The sequence below is a fragment of the Nerophis lumbriciformis genome, linkage group LG04 (assembly GCF_033978685.3).
Source record: "Nerophis lumbriciformis linkage group LG04, RoL_Nlum_v2.1, whole genome shotgun sequence".
NCBI classification, from domain to species: Eukaryota; Metazoa; Chordata; class Actinopteri; order Syngnathiformes; family Syngnathidae; genus Nerophis; species Nerophis lumbriciformis.
Genome location: NC_084551.2, coordinates 14,605,136 through 14,627,871, shown reverse-complemented (window position 1 = coordinate 14,627,871; position 22,736 = coordinate 14,605,136). Strand labels below are relative to the sequence as shown.

General features: G+C 39.9%; 1 protein-coding gene across 2 annotated transcripts in view; it reads left to right on the top strand.

The window, feature by feature from the left end:
- Window positions 1-22,736, top strand: part of me1 (malic enzyme 1, NADP(+)-dependent, cytosolic) — a 227,982-nt gene that overhangs the window by 174,481 nt on the left and 30,765 nt on the right. For both annotated transcript variants that reach the window (XM_061949543.2, XM_061949551.2), the window contains 3 exons: window positions 5,448-5,523; window positions 8,330-8,491; window positions 19,757-19,860. In XM_061949543.2, coding sequence (XP_061805527.2) covers window positions 5,448-5,523; window positions 8,330-8,491; window positions 19,757-19,860 — 342 coding nt within the window. The remainder of the gene's footprint in view (window positions 1-5,447; window positions 5,524-8,329; window positions 8,492-19,756; window positions 19,861-22,736) is intronic.

Below are 22,736 nucleotides of genomic sequence, written 5' to 3'. Positions count from 1 at the left end.
CAAAAATTCCTTCACAGTGTTTAAAGGGGAACATTATCACCAAACCTATGTAAGCGTCAATATATACCTTGATGTTGCAGAAAAACGACCATATATTTTTTTAACTGATATCCGAACTCTAAATGGGTGAATTTTGGTGAATTAAACGCCTTTCTATTATTCGCTCTCGGAGCGATGACGTCACAACGTGACGCCACATCGGGAAGCAATCCACCATTTTCTCAAACACATTACAAACACCGAGTCAAATCAGCTCTGTTATTTTCCGTTTTTTCAACTGTTTTCCGTACCTTGGAGACATCATGCCTCGTCGGTGTGTTGTCGGAGGGTGTAACAACACGGACAGGGACGGATTCAAGTTGCACCAGTGGCCCAAAGATGCGAAAGTGGCAAGAAATTGGACGTTTGTTCCGCACACTTTACCGACGAAAGCTATGCTATGACAGAGATGGCAAGAATGTGTGGATATCCTGCGACACTCAAAGCAGATGCATTTCCAACGATAAAGTCAAAGAAATCTGCCGCCAGACCCCCAAGAAAAGAGAGCGGATGAGGGTATGTCTACAGAATATATTCATTGATGAAAACTGGGCTGTCTGCACTCTCAAAGTGCATGTTGTTGCCAAATGTATTTCATATGCTGTAAACCTAGTTCATAGTTGTTAGTTTCCTTTAATGCCAAACAAACACATACCAATCGTTGGTTAGAAGGCGATCGCCGAATTCGTCCTTGTTTTCTCCCGTGTCGCTGGCTGTCGTGTCGTTTTCGTCGGTTTCGCTTGTATACGGTTCAAACCGATATGGCTTAATAGCTTCAGTTTTTTCTTCAATTTCGTTTTCGCTACGTGCCTCCACACTACAACCATCCGTTTCAATACATGCGTAATCTGTTGAATCGCTTAAGCCGCTGAAATACGAGTCTGAATCCGAGCTAATGTCGCTATTCCTTGCTGTTCTATCCGCCATGTTTGTTTGTATCGGCATCACTATGTGACGTCACAGAAAAATGGACGGGTGTATATAACGATGGTTAAAATCAGGCACTTTGAAGCTTTTTTTAGGGATATTGCGTGATAGGTAAAAAAAATTTTTAAAACTTCTAAAAATAAAATAAGCCACTGGGAACTGATTTTTAATGGTTTTAACCCTTCTGAAATTGTGATAATGTTCCCCTTTAAATAATTTTCCCCTTAATGGTTTATATAACCAGATTGATAAAACAACTTGGTTCTGATTGTTCCTCGTTCGTTATTGACTGTATTAGCTGCTAACCAATGCTTCCGAGACAATGTAACAAGCAATCTAATTAGAGACCAAACAGCCAATCAGAGCTTACATTTGTCCAGTTCTCTGATTGGTTGCCTTTTTAGCACATAACCCTGAGACTTAGGCTTAGATAAACGTTATTGATCCACAAGGGAAATTGTTCCTAACCCTGGTTGAAACCTCAAAGCACAGACAGCAGAGGTTGAGAGAGCAGCAGTCGGGTTGTGCCAAAAGCAGCAATTTAATTTTAATATGGATAATACACCCAATAACAGGCAAACACAAAATACATTCATAGTCCCTGAAACATTTGTTTTTGCTTGAGCTGATTTATTTTTAAAATATAATATTAGTGCTTGCAAAATAAAACATTTTGTGCTCAAAATCTGCCTTTGTTACCCCAAAACTAAGGCAGAAATATGACTCCTTAACCACGTGGGAACTCTGAGTGGAGTTGCATTACATGCCGCTGCCTGGTAGGTAGTGGCATGCAAATCTATTTGTGGCGGTCCAAATTTGTCGTCTTAACTCGAGTAATATTCTTCTACTGCTGATTCCTTGTGATGCATACGGCTCACTGTTTCCCCCTGCTGGGTGGAGGGAGTTCTACATGAATGAGCACTTCCCGAGTGGGACTGAATGGTTTCATTATTTGGGTGTTGGTTTGCTGGGTCAAATTGGGGGCCCAGATGTGGCCTGCAGGATGCCTACTAAGGGGCCCGGCTAGAGGCTGTGTAACCTAATAAAGCAGAGACTGAATGCTTAACTGTAAAATATATATTAAGTGGAACAGACATGTCTGATGTTCTGTGATTGAATCATGCGAGACTGGCTAGCAGTTACCACACAAATCTAAAAAGTCTTATTTTTCCACTCATCAGGATTTTTTCATGCTTACACTGTCATTTTAATTTAGCTGTAGCGAATAAGAAAACTCTGATCTGAAAATGAGTTTTTCACCCCCTGTTTTTTACATACTTACTTTTTACTTTCTAATACAGAATTTTTCAAACATTGAAGATTCAAAGATTTGTATTGTAATTGTATTCCTTCAATGAAATTTTGGTGGCACTTATTCCCAACATAACACAAGACGAAACAAAGTGAGTCGAACCAACAACTTAAAAGAGTACAGTACAATATACGCTAGGGATGTCCCGATCCAGGTTTTTGCACTTCCGATCCGATACCGATATTGTTTTTGCATTTCCGATCCGATACCGATACTGACCGATACCGATACTGACCGATACTGGCCTATCCGAGCATGTATTAAAGTTTAAAGTTATTTAGCCTACTTAGTTGTCAGAATCATGTTGAAAAGGGTTTTAGTACTCTTCATAACAACTAGCAAGCTGAATTAGGGGAGTTTGAATAATACACAATGGTTGGTAACAAGAAACTGACCTGTTTATTCAAGGATAAACACAAAATAGACAAAATGATACATGACAAACAGAAATGGCATCATTGAAACTAGGGCTGGGCGATATGGCCTTTTTTTAATATTGCGATATTTTAAGGCCATATTGCGATACACAATATATATCTCGATATTTTGCCTTAGCCTTGAATGAACACTTGATGCATATAATCACAGCAGTATGATGATTCTATGTGTTTTGATTGATTGATTGAGACTTTTATTAGTAGGTTGCACAGTGAAGTACATATTCCGTACAATTGACCACTAAATGGTAACACCCGAATAAGTTTTTCAACTTGTTTAAGTCGGGGTCCACTTAAATTGATTCATGATACAGATATATACTATCAGATATATACTATCATCATAATACAGTCATCACACAAGATAATCACATTGAATTATTTACATTATTTATAATCCAGGGTGTGGAGGGGGGCGCCGGATGTAAGTGTCAAAAAGACAGCCCAAAGAGTTTGATATGAGAATAAATCTAAAGTTAAAATATAGGGTAGAAATGCACCCATTTGCAGGAAATGTAGTCTTGATTTTCAAAATTTTCTTTCAAGGCTTGCATGTCTACATTAAAACATTCTTCTTCATACTGCATTAATATATGCTACTTTTAAACTTTCATGCAGAGAAGGAAATCACAACTAAAAAAAATCACTAATTTTTTCATACGGTGTTGATGTGGAAATTTTTGCCTCTGCATTTTGATGGTGTGGGCGTGTGGCACCGAATGGAGATAAGCTTCTCGACAGACGTCACAATATTTGAACAATGATGACGAAAACTGTTTTCTCTGTCGTGTCCGTGTGTCGAAAATTGTTATGCGCTTATTTTTTTATTTGATTTTGTGCGTGGCATAGATTTGCTATGCGCAGAGGACGCTTAAACAGTGCGCAATTGCACAGGCGAGCACCTTAGAGGGAGCGTTGCTCGCACGGCTGCGCTAGCATCACAGCTAACGTTAGCCATGCTGCTACCTCTCTGCTCGGGGAGGACGTATACGTATGTGACGTATGACGTGACAGTATGTGACGTATGTCGTGACAGTATGTGACGTGTGTAAGAAGGTGCACTTGCTGTCTGTGAGAGGGAGACACAGGAAAAAGTGAGAAGAGCCTGTCGTGTAATGCCAGCAGCTAAAAGCAACTGCGTGAGAATTGTGGATGTGTTGAAGGTGTGCTGGAAAATGCGGAACGGAAATTACGGAGCAGCAGAAAAGTGGAATGTATTATTTAAATCGGTGCGTTGGATCCGTCCCGATCCAATCCAAATATCGGATCGGGACATCCCTAATATACGCAGTACATAATTTAACATTAAATATTAAAAATAGACTTAAACTCAGTTCTTAAACAGGTTCTCAACACTGTGTAACACACAATAAATAATAGTTAATGCAGTGTCTTACCGTTGTTGTTGTACTGTAGGTTTGTATATTTCTATTATAGTTGTTACTTTTAGTAAGACACGTGGTGGAACCCAGATTTACGGACTTAGTTGGTTCTTTTGTTTACACACTTAGAAAGCAATATAAAGCGCTATACAGTACTGTACATCAAACAAACATAAGAAGGAGGTGACGGATCAATTTAATGACAAAGACAAAAAACAACAACAGCTAAACTTTCCGTGCCGATACACACTGCCACTAGCCTTGGGTGCACTCGCAGTTTGAAGTCACAAAACTCCCTGTTGGTTTATCTGCTTTGTTTTGCCAAAGAAAGTGGGAAAGGGTGGGGGCTGGCAGTGTCGACAACGCTGTGAATACTTTCTGAATGTTTCAAACCACACATCGCTTGTCTATTGCTTTCTTTGGACTCATATTGACCTAGAAAAACACAAAGCATGCTGTAAGAATGCTAAAAAAACACTTAAAACGCATAAAGTAGCACCAAGCACAGGAGCTAACAGCAGCACTGGGGAGATTGATAAGTCCGCCCACAATGGATGTACTACAGGCACAAAATGGCTACCTTGCAGGCACAAAACGGGTGGATGAAACCTTCATACACAGAGACGAAAACATTTTTTTTTTTCGGTCTGTGGTTCGTAAATCAAAAATTTCATATAGTGTGGGGTTCGTAAATCAAAGTTCCACGGTATGTACATTTCCGCATTTTCTATTTTGTCCATGGTTTACGAACATGAACCTTTCTCAGTTCATTTTTATTGGAAACATTTGTCTTTATCTCGACAACTTCTCTTCTTGGATTTGTCTTACTTATTTTACAATTGCTAGCACGGAACGTGATGTCCTATGCTGATAACAGATGGGTTTATTGAGAAGAAAACACTGTGGGTGGATCCCAGGCACACACCTCACACAGGCACACACACAATGTCTTTCACCCGGATTGTCTCGCCACACAGGACATTAATGCCAGGCAGTAGGAAACGGAAAAAGTGGATTTAGCGGCAGGAGTGGGTAATAAGATGAAAATCTATTTGGGGAGCTTGGGGGTTCCACAGCAAACGCCCTGTGGCTCAACATTTAAGTCCTCAGCCCAAAATGCCATCAGTTTTGAATAAGTCCCGCTTAGAAGAAGTAAAGGTTCAAAAGCAATGGCAGATTTACTTCTAAACAGAGCTCAACAACCGTTTTTCTTTCAAGTACAAAGTGCCCCGTTTATTATGTTCTTGTTTGTGACATGTCTCTTTTTTTGAATAGTTGTAATAAAATGTTATAAAATATGTAAAAAAAAAAAAAAAAAGTAGTGTCATCTCTTCACTACTCTTCTTCCAGGGGGCTATTCATCACTATCCATGATCGTGGCCACATTGCATCACTACTTCAGAATTGGCCAGAAAAGGACATCAAGGTAAATATCGACTTTATTTAAGCTGTATCAATGTGTATTTCATTATGTTTGATCTGCATCAAGCGGCAATGTGGATATGTGGTTAGTCTGCCTCACAGCCACTATGTTCTTAGCTCAGATATCAATCAGACATCCACTGATAAGTCTTTATTGACATTCTGTCAAACATCAACATTTGCATACTAAGTCAATCAAATATATCAGAATCAGAATCCGAAATACTTTAATAATCTTAGAGAGGAATCTAAGATTTTCAGCACAATCCCATTCACGATCAGACAAACATTACAGGGAGACAGAACAGGATCGCTGACGGGTCTGCCAACTTCTGGCGCCCCTTACAAAAAAGGTGAGAAACAGGTAAACCCTGGGGATGGGGTGAGAAAAAAAAAATTCAGTCTAAGCCTGGGCCCCTGGAGAGGGGGTCAAGACTGAGGCCAAACCTCATAGCCATAACATACATAAACATGTGTGTAAGAGGGAAACATCAAAGAACACAAAGGACATTAAAGACCTTAAAGGGGAACATTATCACAATTTCAGAAGGGTTAAAACCATTAAAAATCAGTTCCCAGTGGCTTATTTTATTTTTCGAAGTTTTTTCAAAATTTTACCCATCACGCAATATCCCTAAAAAAAAGCTTCAAAGTGCCTGATTTTAACCATCGTTATATACACACCCGTCCATTTTCCTGTGACGTCACACAGTGATGCCAACACAAACAAACATGGCGCATAGAACAGCAAGCTATAGCGACATTAGCTCGGATTCAGACTCGGATTTCAGCGACTTAAGCGATTCAACAGATTACGCATGTATTGAAATGGATGGTTGTAGTGTGGAGGCAGGTAGCGAAAACGAAATTGAAGAAGAAACTGAAGCTATTGAGCCATATCGGTTTGAACCGTATGCAAGCGAAACCGACGAAAACGACACGACAGCCAGCGACACGGGGGAAAGCTAGGACGAATTCGGCGATCGCCTTCTAACCAACGATTGGTATGTGTTTGTTTGGCATTAAAGGAAACTAACAACTATGAACTAGGTTTACAGCATATGAAATACATTTGGCAACAACATGCACTTTGAGAGTGCAGACAGCCCATTTCAGGCGCGCTAAGAACATATATTTTTCCACGATTTCAGCACTCAGGTTAACCATACCTAAATAGACACAAAATACTGCATTACACAAGACTACCCGAATGTACTTGAATGATTGAAAAAAATAAATGTTTTTAAGCTAAATTATTGGTAAACAGTTTATGTATAATAATTTACGTAATACCGCGAGTAATGAATAAAGTTTTCATCAATTAATATATTCTGTAGACATACCCTCATCCGCTCTCTTTTCCTGAAAGCTGATCTGTCCAGTTTTGGAGTTGATGTCAGCAGGCCAGGGAAGCTAGGGTCGATATTCTTCTCTTGATCATCTTCGGTTCATTCTTGCCATCTCTGTCGTAGCATAGCTTTCGTCGGTAAAGTGTGCGGAACAAACGACTGACCAGTTCGTCGGCTTTCCCCACAGCCTCGTATTTTGAACAAATGTCGTCCAATTTCTTGCCACTTTCGCATCTTTGGGCCACTGGTGCAACTTGAATCCGTCCCTGTTCGTGTTGTTACACCCTCCGACAACACACCGACGAAAGTGAGAAAATGGCGGATTGCTTCCCGATGTGACGTATAATAGAAAGGCGTTTCATTTGCCAAAATTCACCCATTTAGAGTTCGGAAATCGGTTAAAAAAATATATGGTCTTTTTTCTGCAACATCAAGGTATATATTGACGCTTACATAGGTCTGGTGATAATGTTCCCCTTTAAAGACCTTAAAAGAGCACAGCTGATGCAACCAGCCACTTCTACACACAGCCACAAAAGTAAAACTACAACAAACAAAAGCCTAAACATATACACTGTGGTGGCCTCTGCGGTGTTCCACGCCATCGTCTGCTGGGGAGGGGGGGGCATGGCCAGAGATAGGAGCAGACCCAACAAAGCAACCAAGAGAACCGACTCCACCCTCGGCCGCCTACCAACTCCTGGCCAGTGTCCAGTCTGCATGGATGAGCGAGAATGCGTCTAAGGAGACCGAAGTGTCCGATACCTGCTCATTCAGCCAAGACACTGTGAAGCTTGTCCTGTCTCTTCATCTGCATCTCCTCCAGTCTCTCCAAACAGACTCTGGTGTGGCAGAGTCCCAGCAGCTGGTCTCCATGTCCAAAAGGCTCCCGGGAGGCAGATCCAGAAGTTCACAAAAAAGCACCGCAGAAGTCAGGAAAGTGCCACCCCTTGTCACACAGTCCCAAAAGGCAAAAAAAAAAACCACAATAAAACAAAAGGGAAACATCAGGAACACAAAAGGATGACACAAGAGCACAGAGCTCCTGCCAACAGCAGCCACTACAGCGGCATGAAGGTTATTGTCTTCACGTTTTGAGTAAGAAAGCTGATCATGTGAAGACTGCTCTAAATCACTGACATTTAAAACCACACATTCTGATTATTACAAATGTATTGATGAGTAACCTCCTGAGAACTTGCAGAGTCCTCTCCTAAGGGAACTCTCCTGAAGGAATCAATAAAGTACTACTATCTATCTATCTATCTATCTATCTATCTATCTATCTATCTATCTATTTGTATTTTGCATAACAGCGCCATTATTTCCTGAAATTTGCAACTGATGACAAATAAAAATACACCACTGGTAGTGCACTGGTTTTCAGGAGGACAAATTGGATATGCTGATTTAAACATCCGTGCAAGTTCAAACATAATTGAAAATCTTCTACAACCACAGGCTGTGTGTGTGACCGACGGTGAGAGGATCTTAGGCTTGGGAGACCTTGGCTGCAATGGGATTGGAATTCCAGTGGGGAAGCTGGCCCTGTACACAGCCTGCGGAGGTGTGCCTCCACAACAATGTCTGCCTGTGCTACTGGACGTGGGCACAGACAATAAGGTAAGCAAAAAGGGGGAATTAAAGGGGCCCTATTATGCAAAACACACTTGTCTATTGGTACCTCCTGTTTTGGGGATCTGCATAAGTCCTAAAAATTGGACCTCAAATATTTTAAAACAATCTTGCCTTCCTTCATACTTCTACCAAACGACCCATTTGGAATTGTCCCATTTTGTAACCTCACCGGTTGGGAAAAGCATTACCGGATTATCCATATATGGTATAAATGTACCCAGAGTGCCTTGCACGCGTCCGCCATTGTAGTCTACACCAGAGTCAATAAGCTCCTTCTTTTTGGCTTCCTCTTGTTGTGCGGCAGACTGGCTCGTACATGCACATGCATCCTCCGCTGTTGCCATGTCTAATACAAAGTAGGGTTTAGTTAGAACTTAAATTTCTCAGTACACTATGGAAGCGCTAAAAGCTACAAGAAAGTGGGTGGGGAGAAGACGCTGTCGAAGTGGAGGCACGTAAATAAGAAAAAATAGCGCATCCTGAAGAGACGGTCAGAAAGTGGATTGAAGATGGTCTGTACAACATAATTGAGGCAACATTTTGACTGAAGAACCACCATTACATGTTATGTGAGTATCGTTTGTAGTGTAGGGATGTGCCAATTGATCGGCCACCTATCAGTATCGGCCAATTTTTCTGAAAAAGAATGACGATTGATGCCTTTTAGTGCCGATCACAAAAGCCGATCCCCACTGACTAACATGTATTTATTTATAGTCCCCCAGATGATTATGTGTCTCCGTACACAGTGTGGAGAAACTCACCTAGGCTAATAATATTCACCTCACTTAAGGCAAATAAACTGCATTTCTTAGTATCATAAGTATCATTGTCAATTAACATTATCACTGGGGGACGAAGTAAACATGTTACACATCGAGAGCAAGCCAGGAGAAGCCAGCTTGAAACAACACAAATAAAAAAGTGCTTAGTTAAGTTTAAGAAGTAACCATGTTACAGTAGAAAGTAAGCAGGTATTTACGGTAAAATAACAAGTAGGTAATATACTGTAACAACAATAGTTGGTGTGTCAGCATTGTTACAGTATGTAAGAGGAGGGCCGATCGATCCATACATTGGTGGTCTTGATGCCTAGGGACATATCAGTTTTTGATCATTACTAGAGTGATTAGGTTGATATATTTTTTGCTGTTTTTGTTAACGTTTAGAAACTCAGGAAATAATTCCCCGGACACGGGAGGACTTTGAGGGCAAGAACCAAAGGATTTGAATGAGGAAGGGGATTCATATGGCCCCATTCGTCACTGTTTACCTGACACATGAAACGTGACAAATTGGGTGGGTGCACTGTCCACTTCAGCCGTCAGACGGCAGTAGAGTGTTGAATATCTTAAAATGTGTTTTGTGGCAATTCCAACTTTGACCACAGCATCAGTTGCTATGTAGAGTGGGGCTTTCCATCATTTTCAGCAGACTGCATTGCAAAATGATTAACCCCCTCTTCCTCTCATATGTGATCCACCCAGGAATGCAGCCATATGAATACCTTCCCTACTGTAGATGGTAGTGTTTGCTTTTGTTCAGTTGTTACTCAAACAATTGTCCGTAATTAAAGAGAACAGAGAATGTATTGATATTGTTAAACTGTCAATAGTTTTCACCATAATTTACAGTCAATACATTTAAAGTTAATAAAGCAACATAAAAACCTTATTGGAACATTGATATTATGTTGTCATTATATTATAAATTAGACTGCATATAAACATATTATGTACTGTACTTACACTATAAATTGTCAAAAGAACCAACAGTGGACATTTGTGTTTGGCCTATTTCTTTTTTCACACTGACACATTCCAGAAAAAAAAAAGTCTAGTTATGCAAAACACAAATGTCCACTGCAGTATATGCTGGTTTTCATTAGAGACACATTAGAAATAGAAATCTCAGAAAGATCAAATATCTGAAATGAAGGTCAAAAGTGCTTACTTTAAAATTTGAAATAGCATAAGTTACTTTTTCATGCAGCACTTTCTCCCTCATAACTTTATTCAGGCTGTGGAAATTGTGGCCATTGGTCCAACAAACAGCAGGAGATGCAGTAATTGGTTGTAATTACATCTTGCTGATATTTCACAGCTAATTCATAGGTTTTCTGTCTCGGCTTAGAAGGAGAAGTTTTATGGTTTTTGTTCAAGTATTTTGGCTTTATGCATCTCCACTGACTCTCATGGGAATGAATGTGAGCCTGCCTTTAACGCTCTATCCTAATGCATGTGGAACACTGACACATTAAGTCAGGAGGAGACAAAACATTTGGGGAAAATATAATAGATCACATACACACAGGACCCATTCATGCCCCGTACTTAAATCATAATACATAACAATTTCTTGAGTACGTAATATTTTTAAATTCACCATTTTTACTTTCAACCACAAACACTACATAATCATATGTGGCGGAGTATGCCATTCATTTGCTGCATTCAAAGTGCTTACACAAGCATGAGGGATAGTTCTCTTAAAAAATCAACTTGACAGCTTCTCCGCTATGAAATAGGATGATGTGCATTACAAACATAAACATTTTACAACGACTACAGTACTACAAAGTAGTGTCAGTCTAGTTTGCCATTTTTACAGTCATATCACTTAATTGTAATTTTAAAAAGCAAGAGAATTGGTGTGCTCAATAACATTTGCGACAGTTAAATTGATTATTCTCAATCAATCAATCAAAGTTTATTTATATAGCCCTTAAAGGGCTACTGAAATCCGATTTTCTTATTTAAACGGGGATAGCAGGTCCATTCTATGTGTCATACTTGATCATTTCGCGATATTGCCATATTTTTGCTGAAAGGATTTAGTAGAGAACATCGACGATAAAGTTCGCAACTTTTGGTCGCTGATAAAAAAAGCCTTGCCTGTACCGGAAGTAGCAGACGAGTAGCGTGACGTCACAGGTTGTGGAGCTCCTCACATCCGCACATTGTTTACAATCATGGCCACCAGCAGCGAGAGCGATTCGGACCGAGAAAGCGATGTTTCCCCATTAATTTGAGCGAGGATGAAAGATTTGTGGATGAGGAAAGGGAGAGTGAAGGACTAGAGGGCAGTGGGAGCGATTCAGATAGGGAAGGTGCTGCGAGAGGCGGGTGGGACCTGATATTCAGCTGGGAATGACTAGTAGTAGAAAGTAAATAAACACAAGACATATATATACTCTATTAGCCACAACACAACCAGGCTTATATTTTATATCCCACAAATGAATACCGCATAACAAACACCTCCCCTCTCCCGTCCATGTAACCCGCCAATACAACTCAAACACCTGCACAACACACTCAATCCCACAGCCCAAAGTACCGTTCACCTCCCCAAAGTTCATACAGCACATATATTTCCCCAAAGTCCCCAAAGTTACGTATGTGACATGCACATAGCGGCACGCACGTACGGGCAAGCGATCAAATGTTTGGAAGCCGCAGCTGCATGCGTACTCACGGTACCGCGTCTGCGCATCCAACTCAAAGTCCTCCTGGTAAGAGTCTCTGTTGTCCCAGTTCTCCACAGGCCAATGGTAAAGCTTGACTGTCATCTTCTGGGAATGTAAACAATGAAACACCGGCTGTGTTTGTGTTGCTGCAGTCGGCCGCAATACACCGCTTCCCACCTTCAGATTTCTTCTTTGCTGTCTCCATTGTTCATTGAACAAATTGCAAAAGATTCACCAACACAGATGTCCAGAATACTGTGGAATTTTGCGATGAAAACAGACGACTGTCCCAAAATGTCCTCTACAATCTGTGACGTCACGCGCTGACGTCATCATACCGAGATGTTTTCAGCAGGATATTCCGCGCAAAATTTAAAATTGCACTTTAGTAAGCTAACCCGGCCGTATTGGCATGTGTTGCAATGTTAAGATTTCATCATTGATATATAAACTATCAGACTGCGTGGTCGGTAGTAGTGGGTTTCAGTAGGCCTTTAATCACAAGTGTCTCAAAGGGCTGCACAAGCACTCTTACCCCCCTCTCCATGCAGGAGAGGGGGGCAGAGCAGAAAAGAGACGGCAGATCAACTGGTCTAAAAGAGGGGTCTATATTAAGGCTAGAGTATACAAATTAGTTTTAAGATGGGACTTAAATGCTTCTACTGAGGTAGCATCTCTAACAGAGTTCTTAGAACGCAGATTTCTGACCGGGACATATGGTATGATACAATCGGCAAGATAGGATGGAGCTAGACCGTTTAGTATTTTATACGTATGTAGTAAAACCTTATTCTAGTATACGCAGGAACACTTGGCCTCAAAGAGCCACAGCCTAATCTCACATTTGACCCTTTGGAGACGTTTGCTTTGCCACTGAAGGTTGCCAGCTGGAAAAATACCTTTTTCCTGTGCCAGGTTATGTGAACAGCAGCCTGCTAGTCCTGGTCCTTTATCTAAATTGTGGGCAGGCCAGCACATGTGTCTGCAGCTTTAAGCACACTAAGAATAGTCAGCGTGCACGTTTATATATATATATATATATATATACAGACAAAACTCTCTGTGTACTGTATCCATGTTGATTAAAGGCGCAGTGGACTTGAAGAGTTCTGTGGCTGACACAGCTGAGCTGGGCCTGCCAGAAGATGTTATTTATTTTTCCATAACAGACATACGATGACTCAGCTGCTGCAGATCAGCTTCAATCTAAAAAAAAAAAAAAAAATTTTTTTTAAATGAATACACTTTGGCTATAGAATGATGCAAATATGGTATTTACCATTTTTGGTGCACTTTACCACACGTATACAATTGATGTAAAACTACTAATGACAGTGTTGAGATCAACTGACTGTAGCTGCTCTTCTTCTTTCAGTCGACTTGCTAACATTCCCCTGTGTCATAAACCTACATTTATTTAAATGTATTTAATTTGTATACCTAAAAACCTGCATTTTTTTTTTGCCATAATTTGCCTTTTGAGGACTTTTTATTTTATCTGTGAAGTAAATGTCATGTCAGCAGGTATCGGTAATATAAAGTATTATATCTGAAACAAAATAGGATTACAGCATTAATTCAATTCCTTAATGAATGTAAAATAAATGATTTCAAATGATTAATTTTGTAATCAGATTAATCACACTTTTGCATTGTGATTAATGACAAATAATCGCAATTTTTTTTTTTTTTTTTTTTTTTTTTAAATCAACTTAAAATAAAACCCCAATAATTTAACACAAATGCAATTTCGTCAGAATGTCACATAGGAATATTTTGTAAATGTTTTACATGAATTTACTTGAAGAAATTACATATGTAATTTAAGCATAAAAGTCATAAAGTTCTTGAGTATTACTTGATATTGAAGCAGTAGAATTTAAAAGCCTATTTGTGCAAAAAAGAAAAGTGTTACCTCTCTACTTTCTTAATTTACTTACTTAAATAATATTTACACTGAAATCTAAAATATATTATTCATCCATCCATCCATTTTCTACCGCTTATCCTTCTCGGGGTCACGGGGGGTGCTGGAGCCTATCCCAGCTGCTTTCGGGCGGAAGGCGGGGTACACCCTGGACAAGTCGCCATGTCATCACAGGGCCAACACAGATAGACAGACAACATTCACACTCACATTCACACACTAGGGAACATTTAGTATTGCCAATCAACATTCAAAACCTGCAAATTCTGCCAACAGATACAGACAGTGTATACACACAGTCAGACAGGGACTAAAAATACAAATAAAAACATGGACTTTGTGACCCAGACCTGCCCACAGCTGGCCCATGATTTACTGAAGCCATATTTTTCACATAATGCACAATTCCATGAGTCGCTAAATGTATAAAACTGGGTTTAAACACACAGATGGTTATACCTTACTCTCAAATATCACAATGATGGATCTTATTTCAACTTTTAGATTAGTCATAAAATGTCAAGTAATTTCTTCTGTTTATTGTATATTTGTATTTATTGTGAAGGGTGAGAAGAAGCAGGGATTTACAGATGCATGCCTAATAAACAAAATAATCCTTCTACTACTTGCAAAGTATGTGCGCGTTCTAACCACCTCATCATTTAATAATGCATGTTATGTGTCACTGTCAATGACATGCACATTATTGAGAGCCTTTTCATTTTTAAATAATGTAATGAAGTCATTCCATATGTAACTTGACTCTTTAAAGTTGATCTTTTTTTTAGTCACGTTCTTATTTATGTATGGTGGTAGAATCTACTGTACGGAACTGTCAAAGGGTCCACAGTCTCCAGATGACCGACATTTCACTAACACGTTCTCGTTTTGTTTTGTTGCTCTGAAAATTAATCTTGCAGTCATTTTCCATGATGTCAATTAGTTTTTGAGTAATGGGTAGCTAGCCAACTGTACTTGGAGCACCCCCTGTCCATCGGCAGAATTGATATGCCGTCCCCTCTTGGTGTGATGTCATCTACAGAAATGGAGCCCATTCCCCCTCATAGAGTATGGATAAAGGCATGTAAAACTATTATTTTGATCACTTAATTGCATGTTTGTGTCACTTTGGTCCATGATTACTTCAAAACTGATATGGGTAACATCATGAGCAAAAAAAGACATTTGAAAGATTCACCATTTCCAGACTTCCCTGCTCTTCCATAGACATAGAGTTTCCATAGAGTTCCCTCATGCTCTTTCAAACATCTTGAGTAAAACATCAGTAGAAGAGGACACACAATTGAATACTGGCAGCTAAACATATTTTTCTGTCTTCTTTGAGCGCCATATCTGCTCTTCTTTCTCCGTTTTTCTGCAGGTTCTGACTCAGTCTTTCTCCCCTCGTGTGTGCTGTTGATTTTCAGGATTGCATTTGGCTTGGTTGGGTCTTTAACAGGGGAAGCACGGTGGAACAGGGGTTAGTGCGTCTGCCTCACAATACCAAGGTGCTGAGTAATCTGGGGTTCAATCCCAGGCTCGGGATCTTTCTGTGTGGAGTTTGCATGTTCTCCCCGTGACTGTGTGGGTTCCCTCCGGGTACTCCGGCTTCCTCCCACCTCCAAAGACATGCACCTGAGAATAAGTTGATTGGCAACACTAAACTGGCCCTAGTGTGTGAATGTGAGTGTGAATGTTGTCTGTCTATCTGTGTTGGCCCTGCGATGAGGTGGCGACTTGTCCAGGGTGTACCCCCCGCCTTCCGCCTGATTGTAGCTGAGATAGGCTCCAGCGCCCCCTGCGACCCCGAAGGGAATAAGCGGTAGAAAATGGATGGATGGATGGGTCTTTAACATGTTTTCCATCCAAACTTCGACCAAAACCCTTCTTCTTTGAAGTCAAAATCATTAAAACAATTGCTGCAAATTAAACTCCTCTTGCTGGGTTCGTTCCATTTTTGCACGAGTCAATTTGACTGGAGAGGTGCATACTTTCAAAGTGTGTATGCAGGCTGACCCTTTCTTTAGTTGTATTGCTGCAATCTGCAACAATTCATCTGGATGACATATTTGATCATTCCTTCAAATTATGCGTGATCATATTGGAATTCAGGATGAAGATGCTACCAAAACACATGCTACACAATATTACATTTCTGTAGGTGATGCCACATTTTAGACCTAAATTAGGCTTTCCAGTATGTGCTGAAACTCATAGAAAACAATCCTAAATCACTACTATTTTAAGGGAAATGATACCTGTAGAGGGCAGCACGATGACACAGGGGTTAGTGCATGTGCCTCACAATACGAAGGTGATGGGTTCGATCCCCGGGCTCAGGGTCTTTCTGTGTGGAGTTTGCATGTTCTCTCCGTGACTGCGTGGGTTCCCTCCGGGTACTCCGGCTTCCTCCAGCCTCCAAAGACATGCACCTGGGGATAGGTTGATTGGCAACACTAAATTGGCCTTAGTATGTGAATGTGAGTGTGAATGTTGTCTGTCTATCTGTGTTGGCCCTGCGATGAGGTGGCGACTTGTCCAGGGTGTACCCTGCCTACCGCCCGAATGCAGCTGAGATTGGCTCCAGCACCCCCCCACGACCCCAAAAGGGACAACGGTAGAAAATGAATGAATGAATGAATATCTAATCATTTTTATGCACAGAACTATGAAATGAGCGCCAATGTTTTCAGTATTAGAGGGGAACCTCTACTTAAAAGTGTCATGTAAAGTCTAAACTAGGTTAGCAAATCCTAAAGCTAATACAGATGTCCCAAAATAAACCTCTGTAATTTGAAATTAGTTGCAAAAGTCAGGTGGCACATCTGAAAGCAATGTTACTAAATTAAACAATGTTATGTAGAAGTCCAAGATGATATTTTATATATTATAAATGTTTCAGTTTTATGTTTCTCAGTACCAAACAGTGAGCACACACTTTTTAGAAGCACATTTGTCACTGACCCTGAAACTTTTACCATACTATACTTTAATAGTACATACAACCAGAAAAGCAAGCTGTTTTCCTTCTATAGATTGGGTTTAACTTGCAAGTGAATGCACATATACTTGCTGCACATGCAACTTTTATAAAACAACTACTGAATAGATTACACTGCAGTCTGTGTGTTGGTTGGATTTTCCATTTGTATATTATTCTTTAGTAGGAGATGGCAGGCCAATTGACACGTAAACTATATGTGTCTTAAGCCATGCAGAGGTCTTGTGGAGGCTGCTTTCATACGGGAGCCTGGTTTTTAGCTCTTAATGATGATAAAATTGACTGCTATTATAGGATTATATTCAACCTTGAGTGGGTAAGGGGGAAAGAAAATGAGCTGTGCTGGCAAACTGTCAAGCAAGCCGACCAGAACGCTAAGCGTTTTTCACTTCTCATAGCTGATAAGTGTCGGTTCATTCTTTGCAATAGTTGTACTAGCTTTTTTCTGTATTGAATTTAAGTTTTTGTTTTAGTTCATAATGATAGAGGATGCATGTCCAAGAATGTCAACATCACCTATATTGTTTGTTACAAACCCCGTTTCCATATGAGTTGGGAAATTGTGTTAGATGTAAATATAAACGGAATACAATGATGTGCAAATCCTTTTCAACCCATATTCAATTGAATGCACTACAACGACAAGATATTTGATGTTCAAACTCATAAACTTTATTTTTTTTTTGCAAATAATAATTAACTTAGAATTTCATGGCTGCAACACGTGCCAAAGTAGTTGGGAAAGAGCATGTTCACCACTGTGTTACATGGCCTTTCCTTTTAACAACACTCAGTAATTGTTTGGGAACTGAGGAGACCAATTTTTTAAGCTTCTCAGGTGGAATTCTTTCCCATTTTTGCTTGATGTACAGCTTAAGTTGTTCAACAGTCCGGGGGTCTCCGTTGTGGTATTTTAGGCTTCATAATGCGCCACACATTTTCAATGGGAGACAGGTCTGGACTACAAGCAGGCCAGTCTAGTACCCGCACTCTTTTACTATGAAGCCACATTGATGTAACACGTGGCTTGGCATTGTCTTGCTGAAATAAGCAGGGGCGTCCATCGTAACGTTGCTTGGATGGCAACATACGTTGCTCCAAAACCTGCATGTACTTTTCAACATTAATGGTGCCTTCACAGATGTGTAAGTTACCCATGTCTTGGGCACTAATACACCCCCATACCATCACAGATGCTGGCTTTTCAACTTTGCGCCTATAACAATCCGGATGGTTCTTTTCCTCTTTGGTCCAGAGGACACGACGTCCACAGTTTCCAAAAACAATTTGAAATGTGGACTCGTCAGACCACAGAACAATTTTCCGCTTTGTATCAGTCCATCTTAGATGAGCTCAGGCCCAGCGAAGCCGACGGCGTTTCTGGGTGTTGTTGATAAACGGTTTTTGCCTTGCATAGGAGAGTTTTAACTTGCACTTACAGATGTAGCGACCAACTGTAGTTACTGACAGTGGGTTTCTGAAGTGTTCCTGAGCCCATGTGGTGATGTCCTTTACACACTGATGTCACTTGTTGATGCAGAACAGCCTGAGGGATCGAAGGTCACAGGCTTAGCTGCTTATGTGCTGTGATTTCTCCAGATTCTCTGAACCCTTTGATGATATTATGGACCGTAGTTGGTGAAATCCCTAAATTCCTTGCAATAGCTGGTTGAGAAAGGTTTTTCTTAAACTGTTCAACAATTTGCTCACACATTTGTTGACAAAGTGGTGACCCTCGCCCCATCCTTGTTTGTGAATGACTGAGCATTTCATGGAATCTACTTTTATACCCAATCATGGCACCCACCTGTTCCCAATTTCTGTTCACCTGTGGGATGTTCCAAATAAGTGTTTGATGAGCATTCCTCAACTTTATCAGTATTTATTGCCACCTTTCCCAACTTCTTTGTCACGTGTTGCTGGCATCAAATTCTAAAGTTAATGATTATTTGCAACAAAAAAAAATGTTTATCAGTTTGAACATCAAATATTTTGTCTTTGTAGCATATTCAACTGAATATGGGTTGAAAATTATTAGCAAATCATTGTATTCCGTTTATATTTACATCTAACACAATTTCCCAACTCATATGGAAACGGGGTTTGTAAATTAAAGACAAGCAGCGCTATTTGTTCTTGTTTAACCCAGTAGTGATACAGTACAGATGCAGATTAATTCATGAATTGCCCTCGCTAAGACTATTGACATTGCATGCGATTGCATCAGTTTTGAAAGAATCACCAACGTGGTGATGAAAAGATCACGTTTTGCTTGGTTAAGTTACAGTTTACCTTGGCCACCTCCTGTCTGTGACTGTCCCAATACATGCCTGCCAGGAAATGACTTGTCAGCTTCATATAAATAACGCTCTGGGACACTACGGTTCTTGACCTTGCGATGGAAAAGGTGGCAGCTTCGCTCTCCCAGCTTTACTCCCTTTCGAGCAACTGTGTAATTATGTATTCCAAAATGCATGGGAAGTAAAGGACGCTCGCTCAAATGAGGCATGGAAACAGCTGCCCGGCTTTTTGGATTACAACTTCAAAGCTCCCCAAGTCGTTTGTGCACGGTCAGTCCAACGAGGGAATCTTTGGGACAGTCTCTGTCCCTGTCAGTTGTAATTCAAAAGGATATGAAAAATGCATAGAAATAATTTTGGCAGGCAAATTAGCAGAGCTTCTGGTTGTTCTCATCGCACTAAACAACTACGCCAGCACTCGCCACAAGAAACATGTGAACAAAATGTGTTTCATGTGGAACCGGTGGACCATTACTCACCTTATCGTTCTAGAATGTAGTCATAATATTAAACAATATCCTCTCTTTTGTCCTCTACTTGTGTATATTTTTAGGCACTGTTGCAGGATCCACTTTACATTGGACTCAGACATGAGCGAGTGCGAGGCCAAGACTATGATGACCTGCTGGATGAATTTATGAAGGCTGTGACAGAAAGGTATGTACCTTTTGGCTTGGAAGTAATTATTTGCCCACTTCCTTGCTTTTAGCTATCAATGGTACACATGCAGTGGGCAATGCAGACAAATCAGCGGTCTGGAAATGAATTCACGAGTGATTGATTTAGCTTTTATGAGTGGAATTTGGGGTTTCATGCTATTTAAGTGTCCATGTAATAACTGGTCATGAAGACTGAACCTTATTGAAAATGAATCAGACTACCAAAGCTATAGATTTCATTTGCAGACTTTAAAAGGGGTCAATAAGTTCAGTTAAAAGCTTTGTTTTTTAGGGAGTACTAATACCAATCCGTTTATTTTGGCACCATAGAATTATTACGGCCAAAATGTGTTGAGGCTTAGTTAATCCTTGTCCGAACGAGAATAGAGCAGGCCAAGGAGCCGTACATTGTAATAACTGGGTAACTTCTCAAATACAGGGAACAACAGGGCTATGCAGTAAAATGTAGCCAGATTGGTGTGAAATGAATAATTACAGGCTCAGAGATTGATGGACTGATTATAGCTGTAAGGGGCTTTAGGTAATATACATGTACATAGTTGCAGGGAAGCATGAACTCAATTACTCAACACTGCCACAACTTCTGTGACCTTTTGGGACATCTGGCCTTATTCATGAACCGATCTTAAAGGGGAACTGCACTTTTTTGGGATTTTGCCTATCGTTCACAATCATTATGACAGACATGGCGACGGTTCTATTTTTTTTTTTTTGCATTCTAAATATTAGGTAAGTGTGATCAAAAGTCTGCGTACAATGGAGCCTATGGGAGCCGCTTCATTCTGCCCTTAAAAAACCTCCAAACACCTCCATTAAGGTTTTATATACATGATGCAAGTATATATATATAATGTAGTAACAGGCACGTTTACATTAACATTTAATAATTACATATTTTGATCATTTTAAGCATCACAAGGGTCCCTTTTTTTAACATCACTATCACGGCAGACTTCATGGGTGCCAACAAACATAATAAAACATCAATTTGTTATTCTTATAGCCAGACCTGTGTGTTTATTTCCGTACCTGACGGCTTCGGCTAAAAGTGTTGCCTTCGTATTATTATGTCGAGTACGAGGCAACCGTCAGGTACGAAATAAACACGCAGGTCTGGCTATAAGAATAACAAATTGCATAATTTTTTGACTTCAATACTCATGCCCTCACTTGGTTCTGTAACAGAGCTCTTAACTCAAACACTTGTATCTCAAATCAAATCAATTTAATCGATGCTTGGCCCCAAAAACAGCACAAATTTAACATATAACATGACTTTTAAAACAAAAAACAAACTTTTAAATAGTCAATATATGATAATGTAATATACAATATACAATAGATTGTACTAACTACAGTAGTTTTATGAAGTAATGTAAAAATAATGTACATTATTTACTTTGGAGAGTGAACTTCTGCGGAATCGCCTTCCAGCTGCTTCACTGTCAAACACACCATCCATTATTTCATAGATAAATGTCCGCTGTTTAAATATTTTAACATTCCTGGCTGATGTTAGACCCTTCAGTATGGTGCGGACGAGCAGTGTACTGCTTCGCCAAGATGACTACACACTGTCATTTATTGATGATTTCTTTAATACAATGAAGATCATCCACTTCTTTTCAGCACTGTCCTTCACACTCCCTTTCTTTGTTCCAATGGATGGAAAACTAAATTTTGTCAATATTGGGCTATAAGCTGATGCTACTGAGTGATGTTGTTGGCGGATCTTACGGGGTCTGCTGTGATATTTGCTGCACCAACTAAAGCATAACAATTAGCTGAGAGACAGCTCTTATCTAAAAACACTTCTAAGTTAAAGTACAACTGTATTAAGCAAATAATACAACAAAATTGTACAAATGCATGCATAAGACATTGGTAGTTTTTTCTGGGGTTTTTTTGTAAATAGATAAGTGTAATAAGCTTTAGCTTCTTTCTATTCCATTTCATACTGTGTGTCTTTCTTCATCTGTCAAATGTTTAAATGTCTGAATAAATGAGAACTTGATAAAAAAAAATGTAGGATATACCATACCGCACATACTGAGGGCCAAATCTGGCTTGGACTTCTGTGTGAAAAGATTACCGTATTTTTCGGACTATAAGTCGCAGTTTTTTTTCATAGTTTGGCCGGGCTCCAGTGCGACTTATATATGTTTTTTCTTTTCCTTATTATGCATTTTCGGCAGGTGCGACTTATACTCCGGTGCGACTTATACTCCGAAAAATACGGTATGTGGGGTTTTTCCGACTTCTTTCATTCCAAAAGATACAAATGTGAGATTAATTGTAGAGTCTATAGGTGAAAATAAGAATAGTTGTTTTTATGCAGTGCCCTGGGATTGTGTCTCGCCCAAAATCAGTTAGTGTATGGAACGCTGTAAAGAACAATTCCAAGGGCCTCTGACTGACAGGGGCCTCGCAAAATTAGGTAAAACAGCAACAGCTGCAAAATTCCTGTTGTTTCCCCTGGGAGTATGCACCTTCTTACCATAGGAGTGGTCATATTCAAGAAGAAACAAGAAGTGTCTGTAAGTATTTTATATGGTGGTTTTCTTTTGGCCTGTCCCATCAGAGTCTTGATTTGTTTGACTTAGACTAAGCTAATGAAGCCAAATACAGACAAGCAGCTCACACGTAAATATGTTGGGCCTATTTCAAAGAGCAACGACTCATTGAGAGGAATGAAGGATGACATACTAGCAAAAACAACCAATCCAGAGCAACATCAGACTCAGAATCAGCTTTAATGGCCAAGTAGGAAAAATAAAATCAATTTGACTTGGTAGACTGTGCCCTCTTTGTTCAATGTATCAAATAAAGAAAAAGACAACAACTATGAGAGAG